This window comes from Chlorocebus sabaeus, chromosome 11 (assembly GCF_047675955.1).
Source record: "Chlorocebus sabaeus isolate Y175 chromosome 11, mChlSab1.0.hap1, whole genome shotgun sequence".
In the NCBI taxonomy this organism is placed as follows: Eukaryota; Metazoa; Chordata; class Mammalia; order Primates; family Cercopithecidae; genus Chlorocebus; species Chlorocebus sabaeus.
In genome coordinates this window covers 117966179-117980992 of record NC_132914.1, presented here as the reverse complement: position 1 = coordinate 117980992, position 14814 = coordinate 117966179, and the positions used below count along the sequence as shown (strand labels likewise).

Genomic DNA, 14814 nt, shown 5'->3' with positions numbered 1-14814 from the left:
TCATAGAACCTGAATTGCAGTCTATCCGCTGCCTAGTTCAGGGACTAACAGAGTCTTGACAGATGTCTGATTCAGTCCCCTCGTTTTATAGCAGTTGCTGCTAACCTATGATTAGAACATGTTTAGGGCCAGACATCTAACAATTGATATTTTGTTTTAAAATGCTACACAGGCGGTGGCTCACGCCTGTAATCCCAGCTCTTTGGGAGGCTGAGGCAGGCAGATCACCTGAGGTCAGGAGTTGGAGACCAGCCTGGCCAACACGGTGCAACCCCATCTCTAGTGAAAATACAAAAATTAACCAGGGCATGGTGGCATGCGCCTGTAGTCCCAGCTACTCGGGAGGCTGAGGCAGGAGAATCACTTGAACCTGGAAGGCAGGGGTTGCAGTGAGCTGAGATTGCACCACTGCACTCCAGCCTGGGCAACAGAGTGAGACTCTGTCTCTAAATAAATAAATACATAAAATGGTATACTCTTGGTGCGCTGAGTCCACACAGGGCATAGATATCTAGAGAGCTTGTATCGAGAACGGGAGCACTGCTTAGAAACCTTGCAGGTTATGTCATCCTCGTAGAGAACATTTGAGCTCCGTTTGGTCTCACTGTCTTTGTCCCTGGCCCACTGGTTGTAGAAGACGGTGTGATACAGAGAGATCAGTGATAAATTGAAAATAACTGTAGCTAAATGGCTAAAATTAATCATTTACTTCCCCCAACACTTTCGGTTAATATGCATTTAACCAAAAGTTAAGCATGTTGGTGAACCTATAAGAGAGAGTCTCAGGAGTGTCTAAAGCCACAAGGGAAAGAGAGCACCTCCCTTCACTTTAACCTTGAAAAGCTCTGAGGAGAAGGTAGGATTTTTTAAGGGTTACTTGAATGACAGAATGAAAGGCAGGCAAACTAGATGACTGATTGAGAACACGTTCTGGGAATATGACATTGCTTGTGGCAGTATTCGTTGGTTAGAGTGGGTACTAATTCCACATACCTCTAAGAGCCTTCTTTCTCTGAGACAAAGGGATGCCTTCTGCATCTTCATATACGGAACTTAGACTAGAATGAGGAGGGCCTAGATGGTCTAATTAGAAAGAGGGTGTTCAACTTAACACAGATGGAGAGAAGGGATAGGCTGAGGAATAGGGGGAACCCATTCCGACAGACGCCAAGGCAGAGCCAGCGTGGTGCTCAGCTCCGTTCTGTGGAGGTTGTGCCTCCTGAGTTTATGCACTTTATAATTAGACTTGATTCGTCACAGAGAAGGGAACCTGGTGACCTGAAGGCAGGAAATTATGTGAACAGATGTTTGACAGTGGCAGTGAACAGTACATAGGAAAGAGTAAGAGGGAGGGAGGGTAAGGAGACACAGCAAAGTAGGAAGTGGGCGGAGTTGTGAGCAAGGTCTGCAGTAACAGTAAAGGGTAACACCTCAGAATGGCCAGAATGGCTGCAGATTTCATGTGCATGATGAGAGACTGTGATGTGTTGAAGACGAACCCAGACTTTCTTATTTGGAAGGTTAGGATAGAATAACACTATCTAGAGTCATGGAAAACCCAGTCGTTGGGCAGTCTCACTGAGCAGTCTGTTCCATATTTAGTTTAGACCCAGGTAGAGGAGGATTAGCATGAGTTGAATGACAAAGCAGCAAGTGGCTCCTGCGCTGTTAGGATGAAGTGATTCTATGGTAAATTGAGTAGAAAAGGCCAGGATGGGCCAGATGCGGTGGTCCATGCCTATAATCCCAGCACTTTGGGAGGCTGAGGCAGGCGGATCACCTGAAGTCAGTAGTTCAAGACCAGCCTGACCAATATGATGAAACCCCATCTCTACTAAAAATACAAAAATTTGTTGGGCGTGGTGGCGGGCCCTGGTATTCCCAGCTACTCGGGAGGCTGAGACAGAATTGCTTGAACCTGGGAGGCACAGGTTGCAGTGAGCCAAGATCGTGCCACTGCAGTCCAGCCTGGGCGACAGAGCAAGACTCCATCTCCAAAAAAAGAAAAAAGAAAAAAAAAAGGTCAGGAAGGGACAGGTCGTCTGCATGTGTCACAGAGGCAAATAAACTTACCCCGAGGAGCCTGGCCTCTTGCTTCTCTGTCCGGTGTTTCCCCGCCCCTCCTTTGGTTACTGGTGAGCTGCATCATTCAGTCCTCTGACGCTCACTCCCCACAGACTCCTGTCTCTCATCTGTCCATCCTAGGCCTTCTGTTACTTTCTTTGTGCCCTTGATGCCTTGCATTCCATGTATTCACCTGTAAGTCCATGAACAGATCACCCTAGCCAGTATCTGTACACAAACCTGTGTTTCACCTGTGCTCTGGCCCGACGCGCTTCCCACCTACTGCTGACTGCTGTTGTTCCTCCAGCCTTCTGAGCTGCTCCCTGAACATGTCCTGTTGATTGACTCATGACACAACCAAATCTTTGTTTCCTGAAGATGATGACCATGGGAGGGCCCGTCCTTTCAGATATGCGTGTGAGTTGATTAGAGCAGGGGCTCTGGGTGCGTCTCTCAGTGCCCTAAACATCATGCTTCAGTCATCCCTTTGCAGCTCTGAATGCTCTGAGCTTTGTCAAGCCTCACTGACTAATACATTTCATTGGGTTCATTTCAAATGATATGCATTTGTATACATGTTACCGGGTTGGTTGTGTTTTATGAATGTATTTAAAAATTAAAGGAGACCCTAGTATAATAAACATCCTATATGATTATAAAGTCAAGAATTAGATCTCGACCACATCTCTCCAGAGCTCACACCGCAGCTCACCCTGTAGCTCAGTGAGGGCTTGATAACAGTGATGACAGTGGAGATGAAGATACATAGTTTGCTCTTCCTGGGTTGACTACTGTGTTTCCAGCTCAGATTCTGAGTTGTAGGGATGAAGCAGCTTTTTCTCCTCTGTGTTTAGATAGCACCGTCCACACAGTAGGAACCCATGATATAGTAATTTAGTTGATGTGTCCAGGGTCTGCCAAGCTGCTGTATTTACCCACTTGATTACATATATTGACAGTTTACCACCAGTTCTATGAAAATGAAATATATCTGCTCTTGTAGCTTTTTACTTTCCTTAGAATAAGTGGAAATTTGAAGTTAATACAACAGTTTTGCATTCATTCAGCAAGTATTTATTGAATGTCTACTCTGTCAAGTGCTAGGAATCCACAGAAAGAATCAGACATGGTTTCTGTTTCCGAGGAGCACGTGGTCAGTTAGCATAGGGAATAAACTCACCAGTGTATAAATATTCACACGGTCATAGAATGGACGAGTGAGTTGAGACACATTCAACGTTCTATGGCACATCACCTAGAAGAAGCAACTGGGCCGGGTATGGTGGCTCATGCCTGCAATTCCAGCACTTTGGGAGGCCGGGGCAGGTGGATCACCTGAGGTCAGGAGTTTGAGACCAGCCTGACCAACATGGTAAAACCCCATCTCTACTAAAAATGCAAAAATTAGCTGGGCGTGGTGGCGTACGCCTGTAATCCCAGCTGAGGCAGGAGAATCACTTGATCCCAGGAGGTGGAAGCTGCAGTAAGCTGAGATTGCGCCATTGTACTGCACCTGGGCAATAAGAGCAAAGCTCCATCTCAAAAAAAAACAAAAAAGCAGCAGCAACTGACGGGTTGGATCAGGAAAGACTCTGAGAAAGGGCTCCTGACATGGCTCTTTAAGAATGAGGATGGATTTTCCAGTTGAAGGAGCCAGGGCAGGACCTTCTGTCTAGAGTGTGAAAAAACACAGTATGTGTGGAGAGGGGGGAATTGTGTTGAACTGGCTAGAAAACAGAGCCACAGGAATGTGTGTTGAGGGCTTGGGCTATACGGTGGAGAGTGTCCTCCCTGGCCAGAGAGTTCGACAGTCATCCCACCACAAGACCCCATGAAGAATTCCTCAACAGCTCTGTGTCCTCATCAAACCTGTGTTTGCAGAACAGTGGAGGAAGAGAGCTGAAGGAAGGGAGAGACCCTGCACCTGCCAGGCCCCAGCCTAGACTACAGGGGTGAGCAGTGAGCCATGCTCTCGGGGAACCTTCACTGGAGTTGAGGGTACTGAGAATGTTTAAAAAAAAGAAAAGAAATTTTGTATATCACATTTTGAGAGATGAAAAGAAAAATAAAGCAAGGGCAGGAAGTGTAATAATCGTAAATATAATTGTAGGAGAGTCCACCTGTCATTGAGAAGCTAGTACTCGAGTGAAGAACTGGGAAAGACGAGGAGGGGAGCCAGCTGGGTTCTGGGAGGAGATTGTTCCAGGCAGAGGGCACAGTAAATGCAGAGCACTGAAGCGGCGGCATGGGGGGCAGAGTGAGGAGGCTGCTGTGGCTGGCACAGGAAGTAGCAGGAGGTGACCTGAAGGGTCACAGTCACAGCAGGACCTTGTCAGCCAGTGTGAAGGCTGTGGCTTCTACTCTGTGGGAAGTTAAGAGTTTTGAGCCAGGGGACCCACAAAACCTGTCTTATGGCTTAAGAAGCTGCTTCTGTCTGCCCTGTGAAGAAGAGACTTGTCAGGGGTTAAGTTGGAGGCAGAGAGGCCAGGCAGGAGGTCATTGCAGCAATGCACGCCAGGAAAGGATGGCAGCTTATGCCAGGCAGGCTGTAAAAAAGAAAGAGGTCAAAAACATCACAGATTTCCATCTGCACAATTGGTAGCAAAGAGTAAATGCTTGGAGATGGAAGACTACACTGTTAAGAGCTGAGTTTGGACATGTTAGATTTGAGAAGCCAATTAGACAGCCAAGTATATATGTCCCTTAGGCCATAGGATGTATGAGTCTTGAGCTCCAAGAAGAGATTCAGGCTGGAAATAAAAATGTGTGAGTTGATGACATATAGTCTCAAGAGCCTTGAGACTGGACAAGATCACTGAGAGAGGAAAAGATCTGAGGAAAGGACCATGGAATTCTGGGAATTGAGGAGGAGCTACAGAGAAGCCTGAAAAGGAGTGGCCAGTGAGAGGGGAGGAACAGGAGAGCACATTGTCCTGAGAACCAAGGGAGAAGGAGGGAGCCATCAGCTGGGCAGGTTGCTGCCCAAAGGTCGGGTAAGAGGAGGACAGAAGTCGATTACTATGGCTATCAATGAGGGGATGCTTGGCAAGCCCCCAGGAGCGGTGTCAGTGGAGTAGCAGGGATGAAAGCCCTGCTGGAAGTGATCAAGAGCTCAGATGATAACATCTAATTTATGGGAAATATATGGGATAGAGGAAAAGCCAACCACCCCAATAGGGAAGCACCAGAAAATTGCAGATGACTCCACTTTCAGCAAGTCATTAAAAAAAGGACCGTAGACTGGGCATGGTGGCTCATGCCTGTCATCCCAGCACTTTGGGAGACCAGGGTAAGATTATTGCTTGAGACTAGCCTGGGCCACATAGCAAGACCTCATTTCTACAAAAAATACAAAAATTTGCCGGGTGTGGTGGCATGTGCTGGTGGTCCCAGCTACTCAGGAGGCTAAGTGTTGCTTGAGCCCAGGAAGCAGAGGCTGCAGTGAGCCAAGATCGCATGACTGCACTCCAGCCTGGGCGACAGAGCAAGACCCTGTCTCCAAAAAAAAAAATATATATATATATATATATATATATGATTGCAAATGGTGTAAATGGTGGCCTGGGTAACCACAGGTCAAGAATTCGAGACCAAGCCGGGCATGGTGGCTCACGCCTGTAATCCCAGCACTTTGGGAGGCTGAGGTTGGCGGATCACAAGGTCAGGAGATTGAGATCATCCTGGCTAACACAGCGAAACCCCGTCTCTACTAAAAATACAAAAAAATTAGCCAGGCGTGGTGGCAGGCGCCTGTAGTCCTAGCTACTCGGGAGGCTGAGGCAGGAGAATGGCGTGAACCCAGGAGGCAGAGCTTGCAGTGAGCCGAGATTGCACCACTGCACTTCAGCTGGGGCGACAGAGCAAGACTCCATCTCAATAAAGCAAAACAAAACAAAACAAAAAGAATTTGAGACCAGCCTGGGCAACATGGTGAAACCCCGTCTCTACTAAAAATACAAACATGAACTCAGGAGGCAGAGGTTGCAGTGAGTCAAGATTGTGTGCCATTACACTCCAGCCTGGGTGATTTTTCCATCTCAAAAAAAAAAAAAAAAATTCTAGGAAGATATTTAACAGTGGTAATCTCTGAAAAGTGGCAATGTAATTCTTTTATTTTGCTTTACTGTATTCTCTGGTTTTCTATAATACAGTTAATGAATTGCTGAGATGATGCCTCCAAGTGAATGAAAGGGAGGGGGTGTTATCTAGGGTGTGAGTTCACTTTAAAGCAGGGAGCAAGAACAACACATCTACAACATTGGAGGGAAGGCAGGAAAAGACAGCTGGGAGGTCTCGGACTGGTTTCCTGGGTCTCCAGCAGCCGAGCACTGTGTCTAGCAGGAGGAAAGCAATCACCCCAAATTCCACAAGTCCAAACGGGCTGAAGAAATGGGTGCTTTGCATAAATTGCATGTAAGTTTCTGAAGCTGGAGCTTAGGGCTGCCTGATTTCTGAGGGAATCACAAACTCTGTGAAGGGGCATAACTTGTGGAAAGAGGATGAGCCTGGAGTCCACACTGACTGCTATCTGCTGTATCTTGTCTCCTCCCCAGCACTAGCCATGGGCCTCTGTGTCGCCATGATCGCCTTTGTCCGCCTGCCGAGCCTCAAGGTCTCCTGCTTGCTTCTCTCAGGGCTTCTAATCTATGATGTATTTTGGGTAAGCGTTTATGTCCTTGGAGCCCCTCCCCTTCTTTGTGTTGAAGTGAAGCATTCACTCCCGAAAACTATTAACTAGAAGTATCCAAAGTTGGGCTTGCCTGGCCGCCGATCACTCTCTCCGGAGTCCGTAACTGTAGTTGTTCGTGGGTGTGCAGTCTGATCCTTTTGTTTGCTGAGTTGTTGTACAGTAGGTAGTGTGTGTGTGTGTGTGACTCCTAGGATAGCAGAGGTAACAGGTTGACAAGATTCGCTGCAGTGAGGGCCACCCTGTCACGGAGTAATCTCTGGGTGTGGAGAGTGCAGAAATTGGCAAGTACACAGGAAGAGCAAAGATTTTCTCAAATCATACAAAGAAAGCATTGCAGTCACAGCATTATGAGACTCTGCTCTTAAGAGCAAGGAGGACTGATGCTGAAAGCAGGTTGCTTCCAGCTCCCTCTGTTAAAGGCATCTCTCCAACTCGGCAGGTATTTTTCTCAGCCTACATCTTCAATAGCAACGTCATGGTGAAGGTGGCCACTCAGCCGGCTGACAATCCCCTTGACGTTCTATCCCGGAAGCTCCACCTGGGCCCCAATGTTGGGCGTGATGTTCCTCGCCTGTCTCTGCCTGGAAAACTGGTCTTCCCAAGGTAGGACCTCATGCTATGACAGGACCACACTCTTCCTGTGCCTGTCTGTTCCCGGCCTTGGTCAGTCTCTTATGTCATCAGCATTCTGATCCCAACCTGGGGTCATTATCTCCATGCTGCAGAAGAGGATGAGATTCTTGGCTTGCCAAGAACGACCACTAAGTGATCCAGGCTCTGCCTTTTATTATTGATTAATGTCAGCAAACAGCCATGCCTTACTGCTGTTTCCACTGTTTCGAGTTGGCTGGAGGCAGTTAGGAGAATCTGGATCCTTTTAATTTGTAAGATATTTGTAAAAATAGGTTCTAATGGTAGAATTATACAGCTCCTGGTAATATAATCTTGGCAGAATGAATGTACTGCTTTAATCTTCCACCTGTAATAGTAGCCAAGTGCTTATTTGAAGTCTCAACCGTGAATGTGTCACAAATGATGAATCGTTTGACATTTCTAGAGGAAGCAGCACTTATGCAAATCACTTCAGCAGTCACTTCCAAGGGGCTCTCCTGAAACACGGGGTGGGGCCAGGTGGAGACCTCTAGTGCCAGTACTGTTGCAGCTTTTTCTCTCTACACTCTTAAAACTGATGTTCCATCAGAAGAGATTTCCATCTACCATGCAGATAAGCTCTTTGACTCCTTAAAAAGCTAACAAACTTTGCACAAAAGGAATAGAAACTGGATTGTGTAGAGTGTAATGTCGCTAACCTGTGAAACTGCATTCCAGCTCCACTGGCAGCCACTTCTCCATGTTGGGCATCGGAGACATTGTGATGCCTGGTCTCCTACTATGCTTTGTCCTTCGCTATGACAACTACAAAAAACAAGCCAGTGGGGACTCCTGTGGGGCCCCTGGACCTGCCAACATCTCCGGGCGCATGCAGAAGGTCTCCTACTTTCACTGCACCCTCATCGGATACTTTGTAGGTAAGAGAACCAGAGAGACTGCAGATGATCCTCGCTCTGGCCGACCTCCAACCCTTGGAATTAAATCAGGTCTTCTAGCTACAGATGCTGGGTGGAAGGAGAGCAGGAATTCTGAGTGCTGTAATAGACAACCTGGCCTGTGAGATGCTAAGTGTTCTGTGTACTGGATCTAGGCCAGTTCCCTCTCCAGCAGTGTATCTGAAGAACGTTGTAGGAAAAGCATGTCAGTCTTCAAAGCCAAGGACACACGGCACACAGTGCAGTGGATTAGTCTGTGCTTAAATATTCCTCTAGAGTTGAATGACTGTTGTATTTATTTCCTACTTTATTCAACAGATACTTACATTCATTAGTTCTATATTTCTACCACTCTGACCTAGGCTAAGTTTTGTAGCCAGCTCGTGTAGGCAGACAGGAGATGTTTGTGATGGGGCTGGGAAAAGTAGTAACCTGCCTGCACATGCAACTGCTCCTGCACAGTGACTGGAAAGGAACGTCTCTTGCACTCCATGCCGCCTCCTCAAACCCAGCACTGTCCTCGTCCCAGAGCAGTTCATTCACATGGGTTCATTTCAGTCCACAAACTCAGAGGGGCAAGGCAAGTGGCATTATCCCCATTAGACAGATGAGCAGGCTGAGGCTCAGAGAGGTGGAAGGTCTGAACTATGGTTATGTTAGCTATTGTGAGTAGCAGAGTTGAAACTTGAACCCAGGTCTTCTGCCTCCCAAATCCAGCATCACAGGAGACAGAGGCACACTTGGGGCTGGAGGGAGGGTTTGAACCCAGGAACCAGAGCAAGGAATTAGACCTGGGTCAGTCATGTGCCCTTGGAGTTGTAGGTGTTTTTTAAAGCTATGCTGATCCACATTTCTTCAGCTGCCCAAGCTGGGCATTTCACACCCCAACCATAGAATGGACGACAGCACATTAGATCTGTACAGCCGCAGGACTTTGCCAAGCAGCAGCCAGGTGACACGGGTTCCCTCTCCTGTCTCACAGACGCTTCTCTCTCCTCACAGGCCTGCTCACTGCTACTGTGGCGTCTCGCATTCACCGGGCCGCCCAGCCCGCCCTTCTCTATTTGGTGCCATTTACCTTATTGCCACTCCTCACGATGGCCTATTTAAAGGTGAGAGCAGCAGTTATAAACCTGTGAAAGCAATAACTTGGATTGGCCCCGTGCCTGGGTTTGCACTCTCCTCGCTGGAGGTGATTCTGCCTAAGTCCCTGAGTGAGCTTTTGATCTCTGCTATTTTGTGTGTGCGCTACCCTGGCATTAGCAAATGCTTCCAGATTCATGCAGCCACTGTCAGAAAATGCTCATGAGGCCGGGCGCGGTGGCTCAAGCCTGTAATCCCAGCACTTTGGGAGGCCGAGACGGGCGGATCACGAGGTCAGGAGATCGAGACCATCCTGGCTGACACGGTGAAACCCCGTCTCTACTAAAAAATACAAAAAACTAGCCAGGCGAGGTGGTGGGCGCCTGTCGTCCCAGCTACTCGGGAGGCTGAGGCAGGAGAATGGCGTGAACCCGGGAGGCAGAGCTTGCAGTGAGCTGAGATCTGGCCACTGCACTCCAGCCTAGGCCGCAGAGCGAGACTCCGTCTCAAAAAAAAAAAAAAAAAAGAAAATGCTCATGAGCTAGGCCACTACACCACCTGGGCGAGGAATAACTAATTGAAAGCCCTAGAGCCCAGGTGAGGGAACTTTCTGCTTCTGTTCAAAGCAGTGCCCTCCCGCCACCTAACAGCTTCACGTCACGTTAAAGTTTGGGAATAACTAAAATTGGATAGTGTTGAGGCAGCATATGATAAAACTAGAATTAGAGAGCGTGTTATTTCCCAGGTGTCTGTTCCCCGTTTTACAGATGAGGAAGCAGATTACAGAGGTCAACTTACTTGCCCAGGTCACCTGACTCACGACCTCTAGAGAGTTGCTAAAAGCCCTTTTCTTGCTCAAGGAGCCTAAAAGCACCCCTTCTAGGGAGTCCTCCTAAAAATAGTGGGTTATTTTTGAATGGGTAAGATTTAAATGCTCTTTGATTTTCCGCAGAAGCAATCTCTTAGATCAAGCATCAGAAAGGGGGCAGGGCGCATGGTGGCTCACGGCTGTAACCCCAGCACTTTCGGAGGCTGAGGCAGGCAGGTCACGAGTTCAGGACTAGCCTGGCCAACATGGCAAAACCCTGTCTCTACTAAAAACACAAAAATGAGCCAGGCATGGTGGTGAGCACCTGTAATCCCGACTACTTGGGAAGCTGAGGCAAGAGAACTGCTTGAACCCAGGAGTCGGAGGTTGCAGTGAGCTGAGATCTTACCACTGCACTCCAGCCTAGGTGACAGAGCGAGAACCCATCCAAAAAAAAATCAGAACGAGGCCAAGCGCAGTGGCTCTTGCCTGTAATTCTAGCACTTTGGAAGGTCAAGGCAGGAGAGCTGCCTGAGCCCAGGAGTTTGAGACTAGCCTGGCCAATATAGGAAGATTTCATATCTTTAAAAAAAAAAAAAATTTTTTTTTTAAAGAATCAGAAAAGACAGCTGTGTGTGCCTTGTGTTTAAATCTGTAACTTAGAAAGTCCCTTGTTTCTCAGGGCGACCTCCGGCGGATGTGGTCTGAGCCTTTCCACTCCAAGTCCAGCAGCTCCCGATTCCTGGAAGTATGATGGATCACGTAGAAAGTGACCAGATGGCCATCATAGTCCTTTTCTCTCAACTCATGGTTTGTTTCCTCTTAGAGCTGGCCTGGTACTCAGAAATGTACCTGTGTTTAAGGAACTGCCGTGTGACTGGATTTGGCATTTAAAGGGAGCTTGTTTGCAGGAGAGAGGTGCTGGAGCCCTGTTTGGTTCCTTCTCTTCCTGCGGATGTAGAGGTGGGGCCCCTTCCAAGAGAGACAGGCCTCTTCCCCAGCGCTCCTTCCTCCCACGTTTTTATGGATCTGCACCAGACTGTTACCTTGTGGGGGAGATGGAGATTTGACTGTTTAAAAACTGAAAACAGCGAGGAGTCTTTCTAGAACTTTTGAACACTAAAAGGATGGAAAAAATTAGGAAACCGAAGTTTCTTCAATGACCCCTCGAGAACTTTGGGACCAGTTTCCTATGGGGGACTCAGTTTCAGAGAACTGAGACAGAAGCTCTTCTGTCGTTATATTCTTCTTTCCTTTTTTTGGATTTATTAAATATTTTCTGTGGTGTGAAGTGACTTATTCAATCCACAGACATTGAGTGACTTCTTACAACATCCACATAAGAATTTGTTGTAATGAGTTCATGTCCACCCAGATGTTGTGTTGGCAGTGAACAAGGGCACGGTTTTTATACATACGTACATATATATACACACACACATAGATATATATGAATAAACAGAAATGAAATCCTGCTAAGATCACGCTGTGTAGCTGACAGGGGCTTGCTGTCGTTTTGAGCATGTCGAGCAGTTTACTGTGGCTTCCTTGTATATGGATAAGCTGCTGTCCTTCCCCTTCACGACTGACTCTGCAGTTACAAACCAGTATAGCATTTGTGCTGATAGACTCATGGACTTTAGGAGCCCTAACTTGGTTTTGATCAGTGTAGCAAATTAGGGATGAAGAGTTCAAACCTTTCGGCCCTTTCTTTCTTTTCTAGGCTTCTCCCTTGCAGGGTGTTCTGTAGTTTCTTCTCAAGCCAATGCATGTATTATAGCAGCAGGTGTCTTTGTGCTTTCTCATCATAGTAATGTACTACTTGTAAATACATTTTTCTATTTTCTATTTTTTTGTATTTTTTTTTTTGACATTTTGTTTCATTGGTGTGCTGTATATTTTCCATGCCCTCACTCCTTTAAGAAAAAAAAAAAAAAAGGAAAAAAGCAACACGATCCTGTCCTTGCTGTTGTGATTCTAGTCTTGGTTTACCTGTGGTGACAGATGGGTGTTGGGGACACATGTCAAATGCCCCTCTGAGGTGGGCCCTAAATTCCAGGAACTGGGGAAAGAACCAGCTGCTCTGTCCTGAGAGCCTGGCCCTGTGCTGTGGTCTCGGCTGCAAGCCCAGAGTTCTGGGAGTAACAGTGTTAGGTCTGCCGGCCTTTACCTGAGAGCCCCTGCCTGGGAAGAAGCCACCCATTGTTCAGAGGCAGAGAGAAGCCTGCAGTTGGCATGAGGATGCCTGACGACAAAGGCTGGAGAAGGGCCCTGAGTCCCAGCCTCTCCCCAAGGGTCCCCGCCCCAGTGGCTGCCTCTGTCTTGACCTGTGTAATGAACTGGTGTGCTGTGTCACTGTGGCTTGAAGTCACTGTGGATCGAGCTCACAGGGGGCACCCATCCTGCTGTCAACAGAGCCTGAAGCACTCAGGGTGTTGGATTCCTCTGTTGTTGTCATCAAATCCTGCTGAGGGGTTTCTGGGGTTTTGTTTTTAATAAACGACTCCTTTGTAGCCTTTGTCACATAATCTTCACTTTGGTTGTTGGTACCAAACAGAGCTCCCAGCCATCTCCTTCCTTTGTTCTGGAAGACTAATGGGAAGTCCCTGTCTGTCCCCAGACCTGGTCACCCGCACCTCTGGCCCAGTCATAGATACATCAAAGAACGGAAGCTTCTGCTGTCCACAAAACTCAAAACTGCCTCTGCATTGGGTGAAGACTAAAAACCCACTCGCAGACTCTCCCTTCCTTCCTTCACAGCCATCAAGGATGCAAATAGCTAATTAAACAGGCCCAGGGACAGGGAGGGGCTCCAGAATGACTCACATTAAGGGCAAGTGCCAGTGATGGGTAGAAATAACGTTATGCTTCACGCCTGTAATCCCAGCACTTTGGGAGGCCGAGGAGGGCGAATCACAAGGTCAGGAGATCGAGACCAGCCTAGCCAACATGGTGAAACCCCGTCTCTACTAAAAATACAAAAATTAGCTGGGTGTGGTGTCAGGCACCTGTAATCCCAGCTTTTTGGGAGGCTGAGGCAGGAGAATGAATCGCTTGAACTCGGAAGGCGGAGGTTATAGTGAGCAGAGATCACGCCATGGCACTCCAGCCTGGGCGACGGTGCAAAATGTTATCCTGGCAGTGGGTCATTTTAATTTTTTTGTCTTTGTTTTCATAGGAAAATTAAATTCCAGACAGAAGGAACATGATTTTATCATTCTCACTTCTGTGCAGGTTTTGGGGGGAAATACCCACACAGAGCTGTGAATGCACCCTGGATTCCAGTTCCTAATCTTCAAAGCCCTTAAAACTCTGGCAGATAAACAGCAAATGCTCTGCTTGTCTTGAGTTCCCTGCAGTAGACACGCTGGAATCCCTCCCAGTTCTGGAAGTCGTGCCCTTTTGTTGGAGGTTGGTTGGGTGGGCTGCAGTTAAAGCACACATTGGACTTCCCTGCCAGCCTCCCTGTGCTCCCCGCTGCCTGAAGTCTGCTGCATTAGGCGGGCATGTTTATGAAATTTCAGCAGACTCCTTCCTCACTGATCTGAAGTCCTTTTTCCTCACAAAGAGACTATGTTATTAGAACTCCCACTTTTTAATAACTTTTTTCTAGATTGAGCTAATGAAGATATGACAGTAAAGGCTGTCCAAAGCCAGTGTGTTCCATTGCTGTCATTACAGTGCATACCCTCTCTGAATGTGACAGTGGCAGCTCCCTGCCTAGGAATGGTTCCAACCAGGGTGGCTTGGGACTAAGCTACTGCCTGAATTACTTTTGTAGCAGGCTCACAGGCCTTCAGTAAACAGGTAAGTTAGGTCACCCACAAGAAAAACAAAAGCACTCGTTCTCTGTGAGGATGGAGGGGAAGGGAGTTCCATTTTGCCAGTCAAGTGTTAAAAATAGAACCTGCTGTGTCTGCTTAGCAGCTCTCACATTACTGCTCACCAGATCCCATGTTGTGTGTACGTTTCTGTTTTGTAAAGCCTAGCGTTTACGTCAGAGTGCATGGAGTACATGCCTTAGGGACATCGTTTGTGCAACCCCATTCTCTACAGAGCTGTGTCAGCGGTACAGGCTCAGAAGGAAGCCATCTCGGTTTCCTTCTGGTCTTCAGTGCACAGTGGCCAGGACAGCCTGCCCCACTTCACCGAATCACATTTCTTCAGCAGTTTCCAACAGTGAAATCATTTCTAGAACAATGGCTGCTAACACGTGTCAGCTGCAGCACTGCAGATCGAGTCATCCAACTCAAGCTTCTTCCTCTTTCTGGAAGGTATAAACCAGGTAAGACTTTTTTTTTTTTTTTTTTTTTTGAGACGGAGTCTCACTCTGTCGCCCAGGCTGGAGTGCAGTGGCCGGATCTCAGCTCACTGCAAGCTCCGCCTCCCGGGTCACGCCATTCTCCTGCCTCAGCCTCCCGAGTAGCTGGGACTACAGGCGCCCGCCACCTCGCCCGGCTAGTTTTTTGTATTTTTTAGTAGAGACGGGGCTTCACCGGGTGAACCAGGATGGTCTCGATCTGCTGACCTTGTGATCCGCCCGTCTTGGCCTCCCAAAGTGCTGGGATTACAGGCTTGAGCCACTGCGCCCGGCCAAGACTTTTTAATCCAGAAATTATTCC

The 14814-nt window shown here is 47.7% G+C and overlaps 1 protein-coding gene across 1 annotated transcript in view; it reads left to right on the top strand.

The window, feature by feature from the left end:
• Positions 1–12040, top strand: part of SPPL3 (signal peptide peptidase like 3) — a 143539-nt gene extending 131499 nt beyond the window's left edge. The window contains exons 7-11 of the mRNA XM_008004970.3: positions 6618–6724; positions 7194–7357; positions 8084–8283; positions 9304–9413; positions 10875–12040. Of these exons, the coding sequence (XP_008003161.3) occupies positions 6618–6724; positions 7194–7357; positions 8084–8283; positions 9304–9413; positions 10875–10946 (653 nt within the window). The 3' untranslated portion in view covers positions 10947–12040. The remainder of the gene's footprint in view (positions 1–6617; positions 6725–7193; positions 7358–8083; positions 8284–9303; positions 9414–10874) is intronic.
• The last annotated feature ends 2774 nt before the right edge of the window (positions 12041–14814 follow it).